The 24,613-nt window shown below is 37.7% G+C and overlaps 1 protein-coding gene across 9 annotated transcripts in view; it reads left to right on the top strand.

Moving 5' to 3' along the window:
• Positions 1-24,613, top strand: part of DLC1 (DLC1 Rho GTPase activating protein) — a 415,897-nt gene that overhangs the window by 289,941 nt on the left and 101,343 nt on the right. The window contains exon 6 of one of the 9 annotated variants that reach the window (XM_055081336.1): positions 18,583-18,653. The exons of the other annotated variants lie outside the window; for them this stretch is intronic. Coding sequence (XP_054937311.1) covers positions 18,583-18,626 — 44 coding nt within the window. The 3' untranslated portion in view covers positions 18,627-18,653. Of the gene's footprint in view, positions 1-18,582; positions 18,654-24,613 lie in introns of those variants that run through there. 9 annotated transcript variants of the gene reach the window in all.

Here is a 24,613-nt window from a genome sequence, read left to right as displayed (position 1 = left end):
GTTCCCCTGCATCGGCAGGCGGACGCGCAACCACTGCGCCACCAGGGAAGCCCCCTTTTTGTGGTTTTGATTTACATTTCCCATTCTATATTCATGGCTAATACTGCTGATCATCTTTTTATGCTTATTGGCCATTTGTATGCCTTCCCTGAAGAAAGGTCCATCCAGATCCTTTGCCTAATTTTTAACTGGGTTGTCTTTTTATTATTGAGTTATGAGTGCTTCATGTATTCTAGATATGAATCCTCGAATACATAATTTGCAAATTTTTGCTCTTTTAAGTTTTGTTTACATGTTCTATGGTAATTGTGTGTTTCCTGTTAATATGAACAGGAAACTCCTTAAAAAGGAACCATGAGTCACAATAGAGGAAATAAAACATGTTTCAGAACACCCTTTTGCCAAATATACAGATTCAAAGAGAAGAAATCTCTAATAATAATATTAGAATAAGAACTTAGTAAGTCGTTACCACAGCCCCTTCAGTTTTGTTGCAACAAGAGTTATTCATGTCTGTATATAGATTTCGAGTTTACAGAGTAGCCTGATATACATACTCTGTTGTGGGCTTCCTAACAGCTCTCTGAAATATTACAGTTATCCCATTTACTAATGAAAAAAATGAAGGGAAGGGAAGGGGGTAGAGACATTCAGTAAAGTACCTTCTCACGCCTAAGACTAAGTCCAGCTTAAACACCCGCTACATAAATGCCAGAATATACAGGCCAAAGTCCATTCAATGAAATACAAAAGCCATCAAACTAGTTGTGTAAAATGATTTTTTAAATAATTATCTCTTTGTAAGTGATGCCTAAATGTGAGATGAGTCTTAAAGCAGTAGCCAGTGTCACAATAAATTAGCCATGGTGTAACTACAGATATTGTATATCCAAAAAAACTTAATTTATCTTTTATCATGTCTTGCAACACATAGGTCTGTCCCCCTGAGAGTGTGCATTGATTGTTGTTAAAGGACTCAACATGACCATAGAGCCTGTATCTTGAGTTTTTATCTAATAGTAATGCATGGACTTGAGAAAATAGTGCACACACTCTACTCTGCCATTAACTTACTGTGTGAAACTGGGCAAACTACAAACTTCTCCCAGCCTCAAATTCATCATCTAGGAAATCCACTGAGATTCCTGTCCCTAGACTCTCAGGCCTCTGGGTTTCTGCCCCGTGAGCTCTGAAATGATGTGGATTAGGGCTTAAATAAAAGGGGGAGGAGCATAAGAGAAGACGTGGCCTCCTGGTAGCTGAATAGGAGAGAAGTAGCAGTAATGATATGGTGATACAGGTCTTGTTGACTAATCAGCATGTGAGACTACATGTAGAACTAGAACGAGTTGTGTTTGTTAATATTTTCACTGAAGCAAGCAGGAAATTCAGATTAAGCTTAGTAATCAGTCCCGTCCCCATTCCCCATAGTCTACACAGAGTACTAATGAACTGTTTCTCACTTGTGCCCAATTATTTGCCATGGTTGATAGTGGCAGTTACTACCTCATAGTATTAGTCCTTGGGGTTCCAATCTGGTTTGTACTCGAGACTTTGATTTGAACCACTTGAGGAAAGCTCAAAAGGAATCAAGTCTATACCCAGGACAATCTACTAAAGTGAACTAGAATCTTCCCTCAGACCAAAGTCCAAGCATTTCCCAAAGCTACAAAGAGTCAGGGAGACTCAAATTTGTGACAGAAAATCCAAGTAGCTTCTATCCTGATATAAAGAAAAATATTTTCTGAAACAAAATAGTTCACATAGTCTTACAATAGAGAGTACTGTATATACAGACCACCCTGGAAAATCTAGGACCTATGATTGCCATGTTCTTGTGCCTGCCATTGGCATGTCCCCCAAAGGACAGACTCGGAGGCAGGAAAGAGAAGTCCACACTCCCAGAATTTAAGTTCTGAGACTTGACCATACAGGCTAACCATGTTGTCAACTGTGGAAAAGGGTAACTTCTAAGTCTATTTGAATCCATCTATCAGCATATATTAATATTAAATGAAGCAATGGGGCAGATCTCTATAGTGTATTGAACGATGTATAGGATATATATCTCATAAAGGGTAGTGTAAATGTGCTATTCACTACCATGTAAACAGCACTGATTTCTCTGTATCTCTATCAAAATATGAAAGCATGTGTGAAAGTACCTCTTTCACACATGCTTTCACACATTCCCTAGAAAAAACTCAAAATGTGAATTAGAAATAATATTAACCAAGAGTGTTACATTCAAATCAAGTAATCAATTTTTGGAAAAAAATAATTCTCCAACTGCAGGAAAAAAGGCAATCTCTATTTTTTTCCCCCAAAATGGACTCTTGGACATGGGCACCTCCCCTTCTATGTGCTGTACCTGCAGTTTAGAGTTCTTAGCTCCCTTCTAACCAGCGGTGAGTTCAGAAATACCTGTGCAGGGGCAAGGGAGTGAATGAGCTATTTGCCGTCTCTAGTTGTAGATGCCAGCCAGGCTGTTCACATTCCTTCCTGAACTCTATTGGACCAGTCTCTTGACTTACCCTGTTTGGGAAGTCTTCAGATGTAGATGTGATGATTACATTGATTGGAGTGCCTGGAGAATGAAGCCTTTGAAAGCATCCTGGGACTACTTCAACAGTCCAGGGGAAACGTGCTCTCAGTCAAGAGCCACTTTGACAAAGAAGTATGGTTTTCTTCCCGGCAGAACTCCCACCTTTACAAAAGAATATCAGCTTTCTATTTAAAATCGCACAGAAGTGTTGAAGAGACAGACATTTCTGCCTATGCAACAGACTTTAATTAGTTGAGATTAAGTGGCTGAGCTCTCCAAGAATTCTTCAGATTGGCCTTTCATTTCCTGATACAGATAGGAAAACTCATTGAAAACCTAGAAAAGAAATGAATGGCTGAGTCCCTAATCCAAGAGCCCATGTTCTGTAATTACCTAGAAAATTCCTAAAGAAGCTTCCATTTTTTGGTTTTGTCTTTGGTGGTTAACTTACTTGATGCATTATACTATTTGTGCGATGAGTAACTTGACCTTTGGCCCTGGAGGAGCAGCTATAGTAGACATAGTAGGAAGAGAGATAATCTGTAAGCACACACCCCTGTGGATACTACCGTATCTCACCCTTAGTGTACACACTGCCCTGTGCTAATATGCAGCGAGGAAATGTTGTTTAGGAAGAAGTAGCTCCTTAAGGAAGGAAGTGGGCAGTGCAGGAAAAACAAATCAGAGCCTTCCCAGAATAGAATTCACCTTTGACCACCACTTAAAACTCCCCAACCCATATCCGAGAGTCCTCTTGGACAGGGATACACATGTCAAAACCTGTCCAAGCCTGCCCTGCCCATAAACAATCACAAATGTTCTAAAATCAACTTCACTGGCATTTGTAGCTCTCAGATTCTACTTAGGCTCTCAAGTCCTTAATAAATAGATGAGTCTACACCATTTGTTCACACTTTGCAGAGAATTTTACATTCCTCCAACAACAGCCAAGAAGCAAAAAACATTAATGAGATTTAGTGGCCCCTTTAGTTCATGAATAAGCTCTTCTGGCCACCAGGATGCCATCTGCTCACAATGAGATCCTCTAGAAAATAAGCTCTGGTTTAGTGTACATGTCTCAGAAAACTAGTAGATAGTCGTTGTTTTTACAGAAGATTCACTATTTTCATAAAAGCTTTATGGTTGCTTTACGGAGCAAACATATTTAATTTATTTTATTCTGAAGCCCAGGAAGTCCAAGATCAAGGTGCCGGCAGGTTCAGTCTCTGCTGTGAGCTCACTTCTCTTTTCTTTCCGAGCTCTCATCCGAATCGGCCTGAACAGTCCATTTGTGACAGTGGCCTTTTTGCTTAGGCTTTTTCTAGCGTGGACCTGAAAACTTTTCCAGCTTCTACTGTAGCCCAGCTCTGGTCACTTCATTCCCCAGCTCACACACCTTCAGAAGAAGTACCTCCATTGCTTTTGAAGTAGAGTTCAAACACTTTACTTGGCACTGAATGTCTCCATAACCTCGACCACTGCTTCTCCAGGTTTCCTCTCATTTCTTATACTCTGCATTCCTTCACCCTGGCATAAACATATATGATGAGCGGGCATCATTTTTTCCTGCAATTTTTCCACAGTGGTAGAGCCAGGGAATGGGTGAATTGCCCACTAGCTCTTAAAGACTTCGACTTAGAAATGTTCTGTTAGCCAAAGCAAGCCATATGGACACATCTGTCTTCAAGGAGGTAGTGACAGACAAACTTGGCCTACGCCCAGTAAAAGGAGAACTGAGGTCCTGATGGCCATCCCTGATGACCACCGCACTCTAACACCATCAGATATTAAACAGAAAGTGTATGTGAAATACTAAGTAACTTCTTATAATCAAAAGACCCCAAATATTTTTAATCAAAAAGATAAAGTTTTGTTGTCAGGTATTTTATATGCCCTCAGACACTATAGTTTTTCCAAAAACTAAATAATCTCATCATGGCAATTCAAGGTAAAATAAATGCAAAAAGAAACAGCTTCTTAAACATTCTCTGTGCATTTTCCTTTTTATTTGAGTTGGTTTCAGACATTCTTCACATTTTTAGGAAATCTGTTGATTTGTTTCTGTTTTACTGTGTAATTTAAAACCCTCCACCTTTTACTGAAATATATTAACTACTGAAAAATTAAAAGCAATATAAAAGTAGGAACAGTTGAAGCCAGTTTTAAAGACTTTAAGGCTAAAATAAATTTTTCAAATTATAATGCTCTACTTTCATATATATATGTATTCCTAGCAGACCAATAAAATGGAGTGCTTGTTGGTTAATGGAAATTGACATTCCAATGGTGTTAACCAACCAAGTAATTCTTTTTTAAAGTTTCCTGCTCAAAAATGTGTACAAAGAAATGTTTCTATACCAATTAATGTTGATAGTTTGGTCTGGAACATTAAGTTAAACTAAAGTTAGTTTTATGTATTCTCTTTTTACCATGTTTAATGAATATCCTTGGTGGTCAGTTTCTTCTTCTAGACTTTTTAATCCTTGTGGCATTGCAGAAAAGTAGCAAGGGAATGATGAAAAATAGACATAACACAAAAAATAAGCTTCACAGACATAAACAGATTATAATGTTATTTTATTTTATTTATTTTTATTTATTATTATTATTATTATTTTTGCGGTACGCGGGCCTCTCACCGCCGTGGCCTCTCCCGTTGCGGAGCACGGGCTCCGGAGGCACAGGCTCAGCGGCCATGGCTCACGGGCCCAGCCGCTCCACGGCATGTGGGATCCTCCCGGACTGGGGCACGAACCCGTGTCCCCTGCATTGGCAGGTGGACTCTCAACCACTGCGCCACCAGGGAAGCCCTATAATGTTATTTTAAATGAACATTTATTGTTCTTTAAAAAAAGCACAACTGGCTTACGTGCAGAGATACCACACAAGATATTAGGCACCACCTGAGAGGCTTGTGGGGCGGGGCCTGGGGGGGAGGTATAGTTCTTGTCTGATGGGCCAGGGGAATGATTTTTATTGAATTCCTACTGTGTGCAGTACTCTTTACTAAGTGATTTAGATATAGTCTTTCACACTATCCTTTAACAAACCTATAGTGTTACTCTCCCCAGTCTCCCCATTCTGCAACTGAAGGCATTAAGGCACAAATATTTAGGAAGATTGAAGAAGGTCACGCAACTAGTAACTGACAGAACTAGGATTTCAACCAGGTTTGTTTGATTCCAAATCCTAAGCTCCTCTCATTATAACGGAGAAAGAAGATGCAGTTCCTAGACAGCAGAATCGTATGGAAGGACAGTATCACAGAAAAACAAGCAGCAGAAGCAGGAGGGAAGCTATGGTAGGAAGCAGAGTTCTGGAATCCCCACATGGTGTTTGGATTTTAGAAATACTTTTGAAGTTTTAGCAAGTAGATTTTGGGAGCTTCTGATGAAGGAGCAATCGGATTGCAAGGTCTCAGGGGAAAATTTTAAAAATTAATAGCTTACCTTTTTAAAAGATGTATCTAACCTACATAAAAACATTATCAGAGGGCTTCCCTGGTGGCGCAGTGGTTGAGAATCCGCCTGCCAATGCAGGGGACACGGGTTCCAGCCCTGGTCTGGGAAGATCCTACATGCCGCGGAGCAACTAAGCCCGTGCGCCACAACTACTGAGCCTGCGCGTCTGGAGCCTGTGCTCCGCAACAAGAGAGGCCGCGATAGTGAGAGGCCCGCACACCGCGATGAAGAGTGGCCCCCGCTCACCGCAACTAGAGAGCACGCGCACAGCAACGAAGACCCAACACAGACAAAAATAAATAAATAAATAATTTTTTAAAAAAAACATTATCAGTATACTCAACAAAATACTGATGTGGAATGTAAATTTCCTCTCTCAAAACACTTATAGCACAATGGCTCAAAATCCAACATAGGATAATCTATACTAACTACCTTTTTTGGTTTAATTTTCATACCATAATCTGAAGGGTTTGAAGATATAGTGCTTCCTCTACCCCCCTCTTATTTACAATAGCAAGGATGGGTGATTAAGTGATTTAATAAAAATATATGTTTTTGAGGGTGGTCCTAAGTTTCCTCATGTAATATGTCCGTGATATCTTCTGCCACACAGTACCGTGAATGCCAAAGGTTGCCAAATAAATATTAATTGATGAAAATAATAAAAAGCCCCTCTTGGGACTTCCCTGATGGTCCAGTGGTTAAGACTTTGCCTACCAATGCAGGGGGTGCGGGGTTCGATCCCTGGTCAGAGAGCTCAGATCCCACATGCCTCGCGGGCAAAAAACCAAAGCATAAAACAGAGGCAATATTGTAACAAATTCAGTAAAGACTTTAGAAATTGTCCACGTCAAAAAAATTTTAAATTAAATTAAAATTTTAAAGTAAAATAAAAAGGACTTCTTAGACCTCAGAATTTCAATCTTCTTTGTTGTCTCTTAAAAGAAGAACTAAGTCTAACTTGTACTTGACAATACTTTCCTTGGCATTAAAAAATGGAAGCCTTTGGAAGCAGTTTTTCCCATTGTGTGGAATGGGTCCCTGAATAAGGATTCTGGTTGCCAGCCAGTTTTTGAGGCCTCTTTCCAATCTAGATGTCTCTATTTGGGTGTGCTGCCAGCAGCAATCATCGGGGTCAGTGGTGTCTAACATCTCCCATGGAGAGAAAGCGGTGGCGACACAACAGCGTTTGTTTAGTTTGTAGGGAAAACTCATGAAAGGTGATGACCTTAGTTCAGGGCTGAGAAAACCCAATGAGTTTAAAGTGGCTAAGAATTGAAGACTTGAAAGCTAGTCCCTTCACCTCCTTGTGCACGGGAGTCACCTCCAGTACCCCCTTGGCCCAAGTCTACGCCATTAGGTTTAAAATGCAATCACCTAACACTTTCTTATGTGGGGCTGCCTTTCATCACTCAGCCCACAGCCCTTCTTGCCGACATTCTGGGCTGTGACTGTGTGGCTGTCACCGAGCTTCACCTATACGACACAGTCACGCCTCCGCTATTGATCTCCACATGAACAGTTAACAGTCCCTATTTAAACTGTATATTTCAGGGGGCACTTTAATGCAACAGTAAATCAAAGACTGTATTTAGTTCCTAAAGCAGTGATGTATGGATCCACTCTGATGTAAAAAAATAAATATGCTATGTGTGTCCACATCTCTCTCCTTCACAGGAACAGTGTTTACAAAACAAATGTTTTAAAAATTGATGAACTGTGAGTGATCCTGAGGGTATTTGCTCCTTTTCTTAAGGGTAATAAGACAATATCTGATTACAAAATCCAAAGAATATAGCATCCTATTTTATGTGTTCACTTATTGATGGTTGTATTTAACAGTGTGGGAGCATTTGGTATCTGATTAATATATACTTTGTGTTTTGAAGCAATTCTTGCTTGGATCAAAATTGTAGAATATAAATGGACTTTCCTTAGCATTTCTACACGAACCCCACGTGTCCTACTGGACATTCTACTCAGGCCTCCACCTTTATCTGCGTCACCCTTATCTTTCTTTGCTGAAAATTCAAATTTTACATCTCCTCTGTGCTCAGAAACCTACCTTGTTCAAAAAAGTCCTTACAGACAGCCCTGCCACCGAACCATTATCAGCCATTCAATTTTGTTTATTGTGGCAGAATACACAAAACACAAAATTCACCATTTTAACCATCTTAAAATGTACAATTCAGGAGTTTTTAGTGTATTCACAGTGCTATGCACCATCACATTATATAGTTCCAAAACATTTTAATCACCCCAAAAGGAAACCCCCATACCCAGTAAGCAGTCAGTCTCCATTTTCATTGCTCCCCAACACCTAGAAACCACTAATCTGCTTTCTGTATTTGCCTATTCTGCATATCTCATATAAATGCAGTTGTACAATATGTGACCTTTTGTGTCTGGCTTCTTTCACTTAGCATAATATTTCAATTTTCATCCATGTTGTAGCAGTACCAGTATTTCATTCCTTTTATGGCTGAATAGTATTCCATTGTATGATTATACTACATTTCATTTATCTATCCATACAATGGTGGACATTTGGATTGTTTACACTTTTAACTATTGTGAAAATATATTTATTGTGAAATATGTTGGCTTGGCCAGGAAGTTCGTTTGGGGTTTTCCATAACATCTTATGGAAAACCCCAAACGAACTTCTTGGCCAACCCAATATTTAACTAGCTATTGTTCAGCTGTTGTGAGCATTCTTTTTTTTTTTTTAAATATATTTATGTATTTATGTATTTATTTATTTGGTTGTGCTGGGTCTTAGTTGTGGCAGGCAGTATCCTTAGTTGTGGCATGCGGACTCTTAGTTGCGGCATGCATATGGGATCTAGTTCCCTGACCAGGATCGAACCCTGGCCCCCTGCATTGGGAGCACAGAGTTTTATCCACTGCACCACCGGGGAAGTCCCCCTGTTGTGGACATTCTTATACAAGTTGCTTTTTGAACACCAATTTCCAATTCTTCTGTATCTATATCTAGTAGAATTTCTGGGTCATATAGTTATTTATTTTGAACTTTTTAAGGAACTGCCAAACTATTTTTCAGAGGATGAACCATTTTACATCCACCAGCAATGTATGAGGGTTCCAGTTTCTCTACATTCGCACTGACATTTGTTATTTTCCATTTCTTAAATTATAGCTCTCCTAGTGGGTGTGAAGTGGTATCTTACTGTGGTTTTGAATTACTTCTCCCTGATGGCTGGTGACCTGGAGCTTCTTTTCATGTACTTGTTGCCATTATCTTCTCTGGAGAAACGTCTATTGACTTGCAAATATTTTCTCCCATTCTGTGGGTTGCCTTCTTACTCTCTCAATAGTGCACAGAAGTTTTAATTTTGATTAAGTCCAATTAATCTCGCTTCTTTTTTGTTGCTCCTGCTTTTGATGTCATATCTAAGAATCCATTGACAAATCCAAGATCATGGACCTTTACACATATGTTTTCTTCTAACAGTTTTGTAGTTTTAGCTCTTAAATGTAGGTCTATGATCCATTTTTAGTTAGTATATTTTGTATACTGTATAAAGTAAGGGTCCAGCTTCTTTTTGTATATTGTGTAAAGTAAGGGTCCAGCTCTGTATATTGTATAAAGTAAAGGTCCAGCTTCTTTCTTTTGCACGTAGGCCTCCAGCATGATTTGTTGAAGAGACTATTCTTTCTCTCAATCATTCAATTTTGAAAGCTTCTAGTTGAAAGCATTTTACTTAATAATTATACATTGTTTTTATTAAGTTGTTCTTACATGTAGGTCTTCTTTCTCTTAGTCTACAGGAACCCATTCAAAAGAGGAAACTTAACTTCTTTTATGTCCAGTATTTTATCTAAGGGCTAAAATGGTTTCCAGAGTAGGAAAAAAGGAACCCAAGAGCTTTTAAGCTTTTGACCCAGAAAAATCAGTAATTTATTTAAAAGGCAATTTGTAATGTTTTTAAATATAAAATTAATAAGACAGTCTCTGCCCTCAAGATGCTCACAGTCTAATGAGGGAAACTAGCATATCTGGTAGCCACTAGACACACGTGGTCATTGAGTACTTGCAACATGGCTAACTCTCCTTGAGATTTGCTGTAAGAGTGAAATACGCACTGAATTTCAAAGTCTTAGCACAAAAAGAAAGTCAAAGCTCTTATTAATAATTTTTATATTAATAAAATTTTGAAATGGTAATATTTTGGTGTATTAGAGTAAATAAAATATATTATGAAATTAATTTCACTTGTTTCTTGTTACTCTTTCAATGTGATTTGCTCATATTTTCATTGGTCAACAATAAAAATAGACAAACAGAAAATCAAGCAAGTATCTCACAGCTACAAACTAATAACTGAGAGAGGTGATATTAATGCCCATTTCTTAAAATTTCATAGCCTAGGCTCTTAATTACTATGCCATAGAACTTAAAATCAATCAGCAATGTGAAGATATGGTCAGCGGCTCCCATTTGAAACTGGAAGGGGAGGCAAGGGTCCATAACATATATTGAGTGCAGAACATCTTCAGAGAATACAAAGGAAATACATTCTGCCCACACTTCAGAACTCATCAGGAGACATACCAGACCCACATCATTCAACTAGAGAATAACTACAGGCTAAGCCGGTGACTCTCAACCAGGGGTGATTTTGGCCCCCAGGAGACATCTGGCAATATCTGGAAACGTTTTTAGTTGTCAACACCTGGAGGTACCACTAGTGTCTAATGGGTAGAGGCCAGAGGTGCTGATACACATCCTACAATGCACAGGACAGCCCCTGCACGACAAATGTTATTTGTCTCAATATGTCAATAATTCTGAGGTTGAGAAACCCTAGGCTAATAAACCTTCGCTAGAGAAACGTTTCAGAGAAAGAAGAGGCAACTGTGTGGGAAGAGTACGGCAAGGAAGAGACCCTAAGAGTGTTGGCAGGTCCAGCTGGGACAGGCTTGGGGCAGATTGAGCAAGAGAGTATTACCAGTCAGGAGGAGTGTGGCTGGTGGTGGGAACTGGCAATGAACTGGAGCTAACTGGAGCAAAGAGTACGTCATGAAAAGGAGAAGCAGTGGCCAGAGAATTGGTTTGGAATTCAGAAGCCTTGGGCTCTAACCCTGGTTCTTCCACTTGCCAGCTGGGCAGCTTGGAGCAAATCACTTGACCTTTCTGAAATTCAGTGTAACCCTCTTTCAATGGGGATCATCTTAATCAAATGAGATCTTCTGTGTACAATTGATTTATAAGAAAAAATACAAAGTATTGCTGGTAACTTTATGATTGTGGTTGTTACCAAATTAAGTTGGTTGCAGAGTGTCAGGGCCTTGAAAGCCTGGCAAGGAGACAAGGTTGGATCTGACGGTACCATCTGGAGCAGGAAAGGCATTAGAGGAGAGTGATGCTATGGGCAGTTTATTTTGTCACAGTGTGCAGGAAAGAAGGGAGCGGGGAGAGGGTGTGGTGAGGACAACCATCTAGGACACCTTTCCGGGGAAACAGCATGAGCACAGGAGGGGCCAGAGTGGAGGCAGCTGGAGGAAGGCCCCACGCCACCATGTCAGGCAGCTGCTGCCCTGTGGGTGCACATCAGAGACCTGGCGGCAGTAAACTGACTCCAGAGGTTCTGGGGATACGCTGGGGAGTGAGTCATGGCCCTTTGCAGAGATGGACAGAAACACAGGCAGATTACTCCACCAGCTTGTGCACCAGTCCTATGTAATAAGGTGGAATTGAACAAGTGAAAACAATACACGTGGTTTCTAAGGCTGAGTATTTAATATTTCATAATCAACATAGAATTCTAAGAAAAGGTAGATTCTGAATTTTCCTTGAATTTGTCCCACCTTCCAGAGCACTACAATGGTAATATTTTTTGAAGCATGTATAGATAATGGAACGTGTGTTTATAGCTCTTTGAGGTTTAATTTTCCCACATTCAGTCCTTAAATTCAAATTTCCCCAGCCTGGGTCTTCCCTGGTGGCGCAGTGGTTGAGAGTCCGCCTGCTGGTGCAGGGGACGCGGGTTCGTGGCCCGGTCCGGGAAGAACCCACATGCCGCGGAGTGGCTGGGTTCGTGAGCCATGGCCGCTGAGCCTGTGCGTCCAGAACCTGTGCTCCGCAACGGGAGAGGCCACAACAGTGAGAGGCCTGCGTGGAGCGGCTGGGCCCGTGAGCCATGGCCGCTGAGCCTGCGCGTCCGGAGCCTGTGCTCCGCAACGGGAGAGGCCACAACAGTGAGAGGCCCGCGCAACGCAAAAAAAAAAATAAAAAATTTCCCCAGCCTGGCACTGAGGCAGAAAATTTCACGTTAATTATTTTTAATTAAAATAATTTAATGACATTTGAGAAACAGCCTAGTGGTTTCATCATGGCATAAGACTGTTGAGACTGTTGAATGTAGGCTCTATTGGGATATAAGCTTTGAAAGGGCAGGGATTGGGGGCTGCTTTGTCCACTGCTATTAACTCTAGTGCTCAGGACAGTGCCGGCCCATGGTAGCACTCAATAAGTTATTTGTCAAATAAATGAATGAACGAACGTACGAATGAACAAGAAGTGTGTTCTGTCTGTGCATTCTTCCTAGGTGGTTGTGTGATTGATCAAATGCTGTGTGCATCTGTGGGGCTGGGTATGACAGTATCTGACCCCCATCGTGAGCTAAGGCTGTTATCAAAGGTGTCCCCTGAGACACATCTCTTTCACTGGTTCATAGCCACGAGCACTCAAATCGAGCGTTTTCCCCTCTCTGGACCGCAGCAGAGGTAAATCAGTAACGTTGGAAGTGGATGAAGATATGAGCACAAAGGGATCCAATTTTCCCCCTCGGAAGTGGCAATTGGTTTGTCTTCTTACACCTTTCCCCAAAAGTGGCCTTTCCATGTTCCCGAGGAAGAAAACATCACCCGGGCGGGTGTGAGCCTGGCAGGACCGTTGCACTCCAGTCTCCTCGGCGGCTACAGAAATAAGGGCTCTTCAGTAAGACTTGACAGTACGTCAGTTCTACAATGATAAGAGGAGCCTGAAACACCAACAGTCACCACAGGCCACAGGCTGTACTTCCCAAGGTAGGGCTGCAAGGCCACCAAACAAAGCAAAGAGGAGAGTTATCTCGACAGCTTGTCATCAGAGTTCTGAAAATGTAAAACGTGGCTTTCCTAAAGAACTACTGAAACAACGTAAGAACACAACTCAATCATTTAAGGACGCTCTCCATGGTTCGAAAGACCCACATTTGCATATTTTCCATTCTCTTTAGCCATTTTGAGTATTTCCTAGCCATGAATAATGTTTCCTCACTTTCTACATCAGCTTGCAAGATGTTCTTTATGTACCTGAACTCCTCATTTGGTGTGGGGGGAAGTTCAAGGATATATCTTCTTATAAAGGAAAACAAATAAACAAAAAAGATACTTACTCTAACATGCATTAAAGTACCAAATTCTCATGAAACATTAGTCTGAGATGTTACTGCGTTGTTGGAACCTTACTGCAGACATAGCCAAGGCTCCTAAAATATACAGTTTTATTACTGAGGAGGAGTCAAGGAGGGGAATTTCTTCACTGGAAACAGGAGCCCTCTATTTCAGATTTGATTCATGGGAGAAGCCAGCTTTATTAGTTTTCTTTCTTAATGTGATGTCTTTTAAAATAGTATATCCTTGGGTTAAAAACCAATAACTTTCCAACATCTTCCCAGTTATATGTTTTCTGAAAATAAGAAGATTTCTGATAAATTCAGTGAGAGCTTTTTTTCTTTAAATCTATTTATTTATCTATTTTTGGCTGCGTTGGATCTTCGTCATTGTGCACGGGCTTTCTCTAGTTGTGGCAAGCGGGGGCTACTCTTTGTTGCGGTGTGAGGGCTTCTCCTTTTCGTGGCTTCTCTTGTGGAGCACAGGCTCTAGGGCACAGGCTCAGTAGTTGTGGCGCACGGGCTTAGTTGCTCCGTGGCATGTGGGATCTTCCCAGACCAGGGCTCGAACCTGTGTCTCCTGCATTGGCAGGCGGATTCTTAACCACTGCACCACCAGGGAAGTCCCAGGGCTTCTTTTTCAATCTTTATATAGAAATATAGAAGTATATGTTGTTAGGTCTATGTATTTCAAGAATATAGTGTCATAGATTGGAACAGTGTCGTTGAGGGTGTGTGGTACACAGCTGTGAGCCTGTACACAGTGGGTATGCGTGTACATTCATGAGGTATGTGTGGTCACTTTGCTATCCTAAACTACCTATAGCCAGTAATTACGCCTGAGGAAAAGTCTGTTTTCTCAGTGTTTTTAAGTTCATTATTAGGGCATTTTTAATGTTGATATTATCCTGCAGAATTTTTATTAAAAGTCTTTCACCTTGTCTCTCAGACTATAAAGAAGGGCAGTAAATTAATAAAATTAATGTGAATAAATGTTTCTTGTAATTGTGAAATTACAAATAAATTATATTTAAACTCCCACCACATTAAACATCTCTTCTGGAAACTTAAAGATTCAAAAGGAAAGCATAAGCCATTTTTAAAATCTCTACTATAGCAAATAGAAAGCTATACGAGCAAAAATGAATCCAGTACCTGGAATAATGCAAATTTTGATTAGGTCAAATGAAAATGAGTGAAATCCAGAAGTAGAAAAAAACATTTGGTTAAATGGAAAACATTTCTGGACTTCTGCCTTTCAGACCTGCCTGCCTCCCAGCTGTTATATGGTGATATTGAAAATACTTCACGTATCTCAGAGATAACACGAGGATGAAAGGCATGTTTGAAGTTCTTAAAACTATTCTGAGAAAGCTACTTGAGAAAACACAAGCGCTGTCAATGATACCAGGCAGCCTGTCATTAAAACCAGGCAATCATTTTTCATCCATTTCATCTTTCTCTCAAATTTATGACATTAAAATATCACATCATAATGAACATTTTCTAAATCAGTCTTCGTTGGTAAAATGAGTGCCAAAAGCAATACCAAAACCAAACCCTCAGATGAAACAAGATAAGCAGAAAATATGGTCTTAGGGAATGAACAAACATGGATTCATTATTCATCCATTCACTCATTCATATATGTCAAACATTGTCCTAGGTGCTAGAGACGTATCAATAAACAGTGCCATCACAACCCCTGCCCTCATGGGACTTAAAATTCAACAGAAAAAACAGTAATTACTGAGTGTTCCAAAGAAAAGCAGAGTGCTATTGAATTGTGTCTCAACAGAGTGACCTAACTTACTCCAGGAGAGAATAAGGGATACAGAGAGGGTAGAGGCAACTCTGGAAGCTTGGAAGGCCAGCATGGCTGGTCGTCTTATATGACCAAAATAAAAAGAATGCCATTTATTTTGTTGTTCAACAGAGATGGAAGTCTTTGTAATAGTAACTTAAATTCTCCCTGGAGTGTTTACATATTTATACCACTGTTTGTTTAAACGGAAGGCACTGATTATTTCTTATCCATCAGGCAAGCTGCCAACTGTTTGTAGGAGAACCTTTGTGTGGTTATGATTTATTTAACCTCACTCTTGATCAGCTTCAGTTTGCCAACATACAATGTGTGAGTTCTGTTCAATTTTCATTCTAGAACACTAATATATACAACACATAGGATTATTTTACCTGACAGGACTTCATGTAGATTTAGAAAAAGCCCCCCACTCCTCAGTTTGGGAGTTTCTTTTCTCTCCCCTCCCCTCTCCTCCCCTCCCCTCCTCTCCTCTCCTCTCCTCTCCTCTCCTTTCCTTTCCTCTTCTGTTCTCTTCAATGCCAGCCTAGTTTTCATTTCTATTTTATAGCTATCATGCTATAACAAATAGTTTCAATAAGGAACTAGAAAAAAATTTGGCATTTCCCTTACCAATCATGGTATGGTATTATTATGTTATTTGTCTGGTAGACAGAGGAAACATGACTTGTATTTGTTGTTAACTAATACAGTGGCTTCCGATGAGTTTTAGAAACAGGTTGATACGTATTGTAAAAGTTCCCTGCAGAAGATATCACTCTCCTTCTCTTTCCTTTTACTCCACCTTTTACCCTATTATTTGTTTGGTAGTTTTCAGTCTGGAAGAATGAGAAAACTAAAATTCTGTTCGTTTTATATTTCTATTCTTACAGATGAAATGACCTAGATTAATAGATTATTTAAGGCTTATATAAAGAACTTCAAACCAGAGAAAGATTTAAAAACAGCCAGAATGACAAATGCTTTATGTAGCTTTCATTTTGAAGATAATGAAGGCATAAAACAATTTCTCCAAAAGATGTCAAAATACGTGTTTAACTATCAAGTCACTAAAGGATGGAAAATTTAAAGTGGTTCTATTGAATCACCAGGTACCAAATAACAAATAAGGACCATCTGCCTTGCGATACCAAAGTATCAATTTCCTTCTTTCCAAAAGTCTGAGAAAGAGCATTTCCAAAACTGATTTAACATGGTAAATGAATTTGCAAAAATGTTTTTGAAATATGGATCTCTATCGAAGATCAGATCCATTGTTTCTGTTCACTTTATGTTCCAATTTTACAATTTATTAGCAGCCTCAGTGTATTTTGATTTATTTCTTCTTCTGAAGTTTTTTGCTCCCAATAAATACTGTAAGCTTTGTTGATGTATTTCAGTGCTGTAACCTTTGATATTCTCCTTAGTGGATATTTTGGTATTACTAAAACACTATTTAAAAATAGACACAATTGGGGAAAAAAAAATTTGCTTCGCACAGAAGAACAGGAGAGAACTGTGGGAATATGGTGTGTTTTAACAATTTAAAAAAGAAAATAAAGGCAAGAAATTATTAGCAAGCAATCAGTAATGACAGATGGGTGACAAGTTTGTCATACTTTCCTACCCTTGCTGTAGCATTTAACTATGGAAACTTGAAAAGAAGATAAAAACACTTATATTCTACTCACATCCTCCCCAAAATACTAAAATGTATCAACTATAATCATTGAGTTGGAGAGCTCATAATCAATTTTAGCTTATTGCCTAGACTTGTCATTCTCATATTTAACATTTACATGATTTTGTTACAGATACTTTTTCTATTTTCTTCTATGGTATTTCTGTGAGCAATGCAATAATCTCAAATAACTTTCAGTTTCTTGTCAGAAAGATTATGGGCAGAAGTCATCTAGCTTGTGAGTGAATTTAACCAACTTCTCAACATCTATATTTTGTAACTTTATTGTTCTCTGGTTAAAGTTTCATATTCAGTAACTCTCCTAAAAAACTGTGCTTTTTAATGGGGAAAATTGTATACAAATGTGGAAATTAAGACTACATAGATTCTCAAAAATCTTGAGATAATCTTTATAGATATGTCTACATATATATCTAGAAAGAAAGATAGAATGATATTCACAGATGTACTCCTGCATATCAGTATATATCAAATATATCTACTAAACTGTAGACCCTTCCTAAACAGGCAGCTCCCCCCTCCCCACTACCACCTAAAAATTTTTTTTCAAAGGGAGTATTGATTTTTCTAGAATGTATAGGCTTTAGGAAAAATAAGTAGAAAAAAACAAAGCCATCAGTGACCCAGCATTCTCTTTCTTTCCATATTCTTTAACATTCTTTATATTTTTTAACATCAACTCAAACAAAATAATATATGGAATGTAATCAATACAGACAATTATAAATAACATTTTCACAACTTAAGTTGGTGGTGTTCAAAGTCGGTTTCCTTCTACCTTCCTCCAGATTCTCACAGGAATGTAACCATGCCCCACAGACATTCAAAGCTACGGAAGCTAAAATAACTCATTCTCCCCAACCCCAAATAATGAATACTACACAATTAATTTTTCTTTTTTGATAGAAGGTTTTTATGATCTCTTTCCTCCATCATCAACTCCTCCAGGTTCTAAGGAAATACTTGTAAAACTATCTTCCTTCGTTGCATTTGTCAGGCATATTAAAAAGGGGTGTGTGAGTGTGTGTGTGTGTGTGTGTGTGTGTGTGTCTGTCTGTCTGTCTGTCTGTCTGTCTGTGTCCATCTGTCTGGTCCTATATTCAAAAGTCCATTGCCTTTTTAATTTTATAACTTAGTCCCTAAATCTCTGGTCCAAAATCATGACTCATGATTGATCTGAAACTCTGGGCATTGCAGAAAGGAAACAGAAGTTTGATAAAGCATCAGAGAAGAGGAATTTAAAGTTGGAGAGTGATTCTCATACCTCTGGTCAATTTTTAATCCCCAACCCCTACACCAAAGACAGGAAAACTAATATACTAGCCTTTAAAACTGAAATTGTGAATCTGCAACTTTTTTGTAAGATTTAATACCCTTTCACTGGAAAAAAAAGTGATTGGTAACTGCTAACAATCATGTTTATCTGCACAGTGTTCTTGTGAAGACTGACCAAAATAGAGACAAAGATCCTGATAGCAAAAATCTTTAGCTGCATTTCTAAATTCAGTTATTCTCTGCCTCGTAACTCATAGGTGATAAGATGAATAAGCTTTATGAAATTCATTGTAGTGCCCCTACCTTGAGATTACATTTCTTGAATTCTGTATGCAAATGTGTATATAACCTCATGAAAATCTAACTTTGTTTTAAACATTTTGGTACTTTAGAAAAACAACAACAGAACAGCTCTGAAGATATCATACAGATGTGACCTTGCTTACTGAGAAGTCCTTCTCTTGTCAACCCACGATTTATAATTCACAGGGGTAAAAATTAGGTGAATTTTGAAGAAAAATATTATGGTGAATTGAAGCAAATACCAGATATTTTGCACTTTAAACCAAACAGCTTCTCAACTCATAATTCAGCCTCTGAGAAGTCATAACTCACAGTGGTCTACAAACTTTTTAAATTGAGTACGCACATGAGTAAAATATTTTTGAGTACATACTATGTATTATATATATTTATATTTATATATCTCTAAAGTAGGGTTCCTTAGCCTGTGCGCTATTGGCATTTTGGCCCAGATAATTCTTGTCATGGCGGGTTGTCCCGTGCATTGTAGGATATTCAGCGGCATCCCTGGGCTCTACTGAATAGATGTCAGAGCACCTTCCTCAGTTATGACAGCCAGAAACCATCTCTAGACACTGCCAAATGTCTCCTGGGGAGCAGAATTGCCCCAATTGAGAACCACTACTCTAAATCACCTACATGTAATGCTATATGTAATACTACTAATATATTATGTAAAGCGAACATGAAAAATATCTGGTTTTAAGGTTGAGTTTTACTTTTTAGTAGTGCTAAACATTTTTTTTTGCTTTCTATATAAATGTTATCATTAATAATTTTTAGGGAAAGAAATGTGACAGAATGTGCTTCAACTTGTTTTTTAAATCTTAATTTAACAAGAGGTGGCATCCTGATTCAAACTTCAGTTTATTTCAGTACTTGAATTTAAAGGCCACAAAGGAGGAAAAAGATAGGTAACTTCAGTTGGACGAAATGCAACTTTTTAACTATATCATGATACAAAATTGTCCATTCAGTCTAACAAAAGGATTTTGCTGAAATTTTATTAATAAAACATCCTTGTGTTGATGTTTTAAGAATAAATAAGAAATTGCATTTTTATATTTTTAACATGTATGTTTGAAATTACTGCAACTTTTCATTTAGAAAAAAATTTTAGCTGGTTAGAAAATTGTATTCAGGTTGTTTTTTTTTTAAGTTTGCTTATGGGAGTTTTAATAGGTGACACATACACACCATTTTCAATAATAAATTCACATACCAATGCACACCAAAATATTTTCAGAATGCTTTGTAGATAACACAAGTTGTTGTTTGTCTGCTTTTAAAAGCAGTTACTTCCTCCCTCATTGTTTAAATGTCACTTTATCTTTGAGAACAAATCATATAGGATTTTTTTTAAATGTATGCTCAGGTAACATAATAGTAACAGCAACTTGTCCCATCACAGAAATGTTAGCAAATTTGAAATATATACTTTTTTTTAAAAGAAAGATGAATAACTTATCTTCAGGTTCAAGTTCTTTCCTATGAAATAACCAATGAACCTCTGTATGGTAAAGAATGATTTTTTTGGTCACTCCCAACCTCATTTCAAATATTGTAAAGAATTCACTACACTTTATTAGATTTTTAAATTAAAATATTAGAATGTCACTATCATCCTGTAGCATTTTGTACACTTTTGGCTTTTACTTCTTTGCTAAAATAGTTCATCTATTAATTTTGCAATGTTATCTCTGTAAACTTAGCCTAGAATACTTTCTGTGGTTAAATTAACAGCTTTTTTGAAAAATATTATTTTTACTGAAAGAGCCATTTATTATTGAGAATATCACCTCATTGGTTTTTCTTTCCTTTAGTGACTCATAATAAAAGTGAAAAGGTAATCGTTCATATTCCATCATTGAAATAAAATTTAGCAAAAACTATATAAGCTGAGACCTATTAGAAACATCTGTACTTTCATTTAACTATACCACATCTCTTACACTACATAATTTGCTATAAAACTTGTTCCTTCAAATTTTAATAATATTTACTGTGCATTTTTATTAGTTTTTACTATCAAAGGAATGTAATCTAACTTGACATCCTATTATTTTTCTAGGATTATTTTAAGCATTTTTACATGGCAAGAAGAGCAAGTGTTTCCTTAATGTGTCTTTAGGTTATTGGCTATTAAGTGAAAATTTTCAAGTGTGGCTTCTAAACATTTAAAATTAAACATTAGATTGATTATCACATAATCAATCATCATGGAAGAAATCAAAAGAGTATACTTTGGATGCTTAGGATGGATACATCATGCTAATTATTATAACTTTATTCTATCCTTATCTGATATCTCAAGGCACAATTTTCTCCCAGGTCAAGCTTCATTCTGAAAAATCATGAATATCAGTATGTTGGTAGTCTTCTTGATAATTTCATGGCGGAGGCAGGTGGAGGTCGACATTTTGCCAAATCTGATCAGATTGCCAACATATCAAGAGTTTATATTAGGAGTAGAAGAAATATCAACTTCTTCTTCATTTTCATTATGTATTGACTGATTAGCATTATTTTCAGTCAAATTTCTTCTCAGGTGAGATAAGATATCTTCTAAATCTCTTAAGATTACCTATGCTTATTCATAGGTAAATTGAAAGGTATATGTATATGATGAAAGCCGATGAATAACGGAGACTGATAACCCATCCAAGACATGAAATTCACAGTCTTCCCAGAGTAGACTCTGAGTATTGTGACACATGACATGTGGATGAAGGTGGGAATCAACATCAATCTACATATTAAATATTAGCAAAGCCTAATGTCATTCTCCGTTAATCAAAAAATTAATAAAATATAAGTAGAAGTTAATCATGTTTTCTTCCCAGACCCCAAAGAATCATCTTGCACACTCACTGGGATGCAATATCCCACTTTCAGGGCCTCTGCCTTACAGTAAGTACTAGCTATTCTTAGAGGTGCAAATGATGTATACTAGACTGCATTGCAGACTGAAATGAACTCTATTTTCCTATAGAAAATTAAAACTTGCAGTGCCATTTTGTTTCTCCTAGTGTGACCTCTCAGTAATGCCATCTGGTCTATAATAGTTTCATTTTAACATGTGATCACAAAATGCTCCATTACAAGACTGGCCCGATTCAGGCAGTATGATCAAGAAGGTGCTAAGGAGCAAGCCAATTAGTGTCATAGTTACAGTTACGGTCCAAAATACAAGACAGGTGCTTGTACCAGTAACCAATTGAAAAGCATTCTCTCCACTGAGTCATAGGTAAAGGCAATGGAGGAATTTGACCACAAGCATTCTCATAAATTTTAAAAACAGTTCCCTGGCTGAGTTAATAAATGAATGGAATGGTTGAGAATTTCCAGCCAGAGTGTGACAAGTAATTGGTGAAATCAGCAAAATATCTAGTGACCATTTAAAAAGATGTTATGTTTTAAGATCATTAAAGTGCAGCATTTTATTTGCTGATGATTTATTTTATTTATAAAGTATCCTACTCATAATACAATGAAATAGCCATGACTTTAGCTTAATAAAATATTTTATTGCTTCTAAAACCTGTGAGTATATGTGTGTGTATATATATATATGTGCATATACATGTATATATATAAATTACCCTGAGATTTTCTAGATCTACAGTAATTTATTTATTTATTTCTACATAGAAATGTTTTTTAAATCTGGAATTTGAGCTTTACCCATATCAATACTTATCAACAGAATACTAAAGCTATCTTTAAAGTCTGAGGGAAATAGTGTATTTAACCTTAACTTGTGCTGGGGGTTCTCATTACTTTGACCTTCAAATATCTGAAAGTAAGTGAACTTTGTAACACCATTTACTACTGTCAGAGTTCAGCACTGCCCACAGGCCCTCTGTTTTCCAACCCCCTAGCCCACACCCAGCAGAGTTTATTAGTCCATGGGTCCATTTGTCCTTGGAGTTCCCTAGACTGAATGAAGGCCTCAGAAATGTTTCTGGCTTTACAGCAATATGTTTCTTAACAGGAGTTTTTCTCCCTGAGTGTTTTTGCCTCTACAAGCCTCAAGACTCTCTTCAAAGCCACTCCCATGATAGGTGCACTGCAATGATTCTGTTGACCCAAAACACATCAAAGACCCAAGAATTTACTGACGCTTATGAGTATGTGCGAGACTTATAATGGTGTCTCCCCCCAGGGTAACAGCCCAGGCAGGGAAATGAGTCAGCACCAGGCTTTTAACAACTCTTCTGGTGAAGAGGTTGGATTTAAAATTAACACAAAACTACAGAGCTCTTTTCTTATCATGTTATTTCCCATCCATTCTCTTTTGTTTCCCAAAAGGTTTATTTCGTGTAAAGGACAAAAGTCCTATCACAAAGCTCTTTTAAAAGGAATTTCCTCTTCTCTCCATAACCCTGAGGAACACTAACCTTAAAAAGCAGGGGCCTGTGTTTACAACTAAGTACAGTAGAAGGGAAAAGATATTCTTAGCGTAAAACCAGCCAAAAAAAAACAGATGGGACACCAGTTCACTCTATCAGGCCACACAGACAGCTGACTCGTTTAGACAGGGTTATACACAACTTCAGGTTTGCTCACTTTCTTCCTTTTCATAGAAAATTCATTCTTCATGTCCCTTTTGGGAATTGTCCAAAGTTACAAATACTCATCCCAGCATAATTCCAAAACCAATAGAAGCAATCTAGACCCTTCTTATCACCTCTTACTTATCTTCCTTATTTCTAATTTCTGAGTGAATTTCCCTACTCATTATCTTGGCTGAGTAGAGCCCGGATATTGTTTTTTAAAAAAATCACCCAATAAAAATTTTAAAAGAAGTAAGCATGATGATTATTGACACTTCATGCTGAGTTCCTCTAGTATCTTACCACCTGAAACAGAAAACACAGAAATTAGTAATAGGGCAGTATGTACGTGAACATCACCTAACTAGCTATGAGGTCCACATGATCTTAGGTTTAAGGAAGGACAAAGGTAAAGTGAGTGAGATGAGTGTTCAGGAGAGGCATAGGAGTGGATCCTACTTTCCCACTATTCATTTCTCAGGAAAGACTGACTCTGTAACTAAAATCTCAAGCTGTCCTTGAAAAAGATAACGAATGTAACGTGTTAAAAAGGGGGAAGCTTTGATTTTGATAAATACAAAGTCATGGTGTAGGAAGTGAAATAAATATTGAATGAATGAATGGGTGAATTAATAAGGGGGGAAAAGATGGAGAAGTGAAGGAGACAGACAAGTTAATAAAAATGTAGGAACAGAAAAAAGGTAATTTAAGAAAGTTTGGAGAATAAAGAACCAGGTCATTTGGCCTAAATGTCTAGGAATAAAACTTTATATATAACATTCAAGATATGTTTTAAGGAAACAATGAGAGATATATGTATATTCAGTATTGTTAAAATATAAATGAGAATGTCCAGAATATATTTCAGGGATTTGGGGGACTCCAAAAATCTCAGCAGCATAAATTGTTTTTCCTTCTTAATTACTGAACTACAGTAGTGTTTAAATAACTGTAATAGTGATTGTGAATTTTATTTTACTATGTTACAAATGAGAAGTTTTTCTTCCTGGACACATTCTCAGCTATATTTTATGGTTCTCGTTGTTGTTCAATATTGCCTTATTAAATTTACTTTCTTAATAAAGTAAGTTCTGATTATTGTCAAATGGCACAAAATATTTATGAAGATTTGTTCTTATTTGTGCTTTTAGTTTCTTGTTATTTAGGTTTTATACTCGGGTAGTCTTTACAAGGTAAACTGTAATGAAGATGTTTGCTCCACTCTTTATTGTTCTACATGTAAAGAGCCTTTCATATGGCAGCTTGTCACAACATGTTTTACAATTTTATTTTTCATCTCAAAGATATTTCAAAGGAGAACAGTTGCTTTGGACACTCGAAATGCAATTCTGAATGATTCCTACAACCTTGAATGGAGTCCCAAACAAATCAGAAATAGACTGTTTGCTTTTTTTTCTCTTTTTTCTTTTTCTCCCTCAATTGCTCATTTCCTTTATTATTTGTAGGGTAGGAGGGGGGAAAATTCAAAAGTAAAAAACCTACTTGTTTCATAATAACTATCCACATGAAACTCAATGTACTCAATCATGTGAATCAACTCCAT

Source organism: Physeter macrocephalus, chromosome 20 (genome assembly GCF_002837175.3).
Source record: "Physeter macrocephalus isolate SW-GA chromosome 20, ASM283717v5, whole genome shotgun sequence".
Classification (NCBI taxonomy): Eukaryota; Metazoa; Chordata; class Mammalia; order Artiodactyla; family Physeteridae; genus Physeter; species Physeter macrocephalus.
The sequence above is the reverse complement of the archived record's forward strand: the minus strand, read 5'-3'. Positions and strand labels throughout refer to the sequence as shown.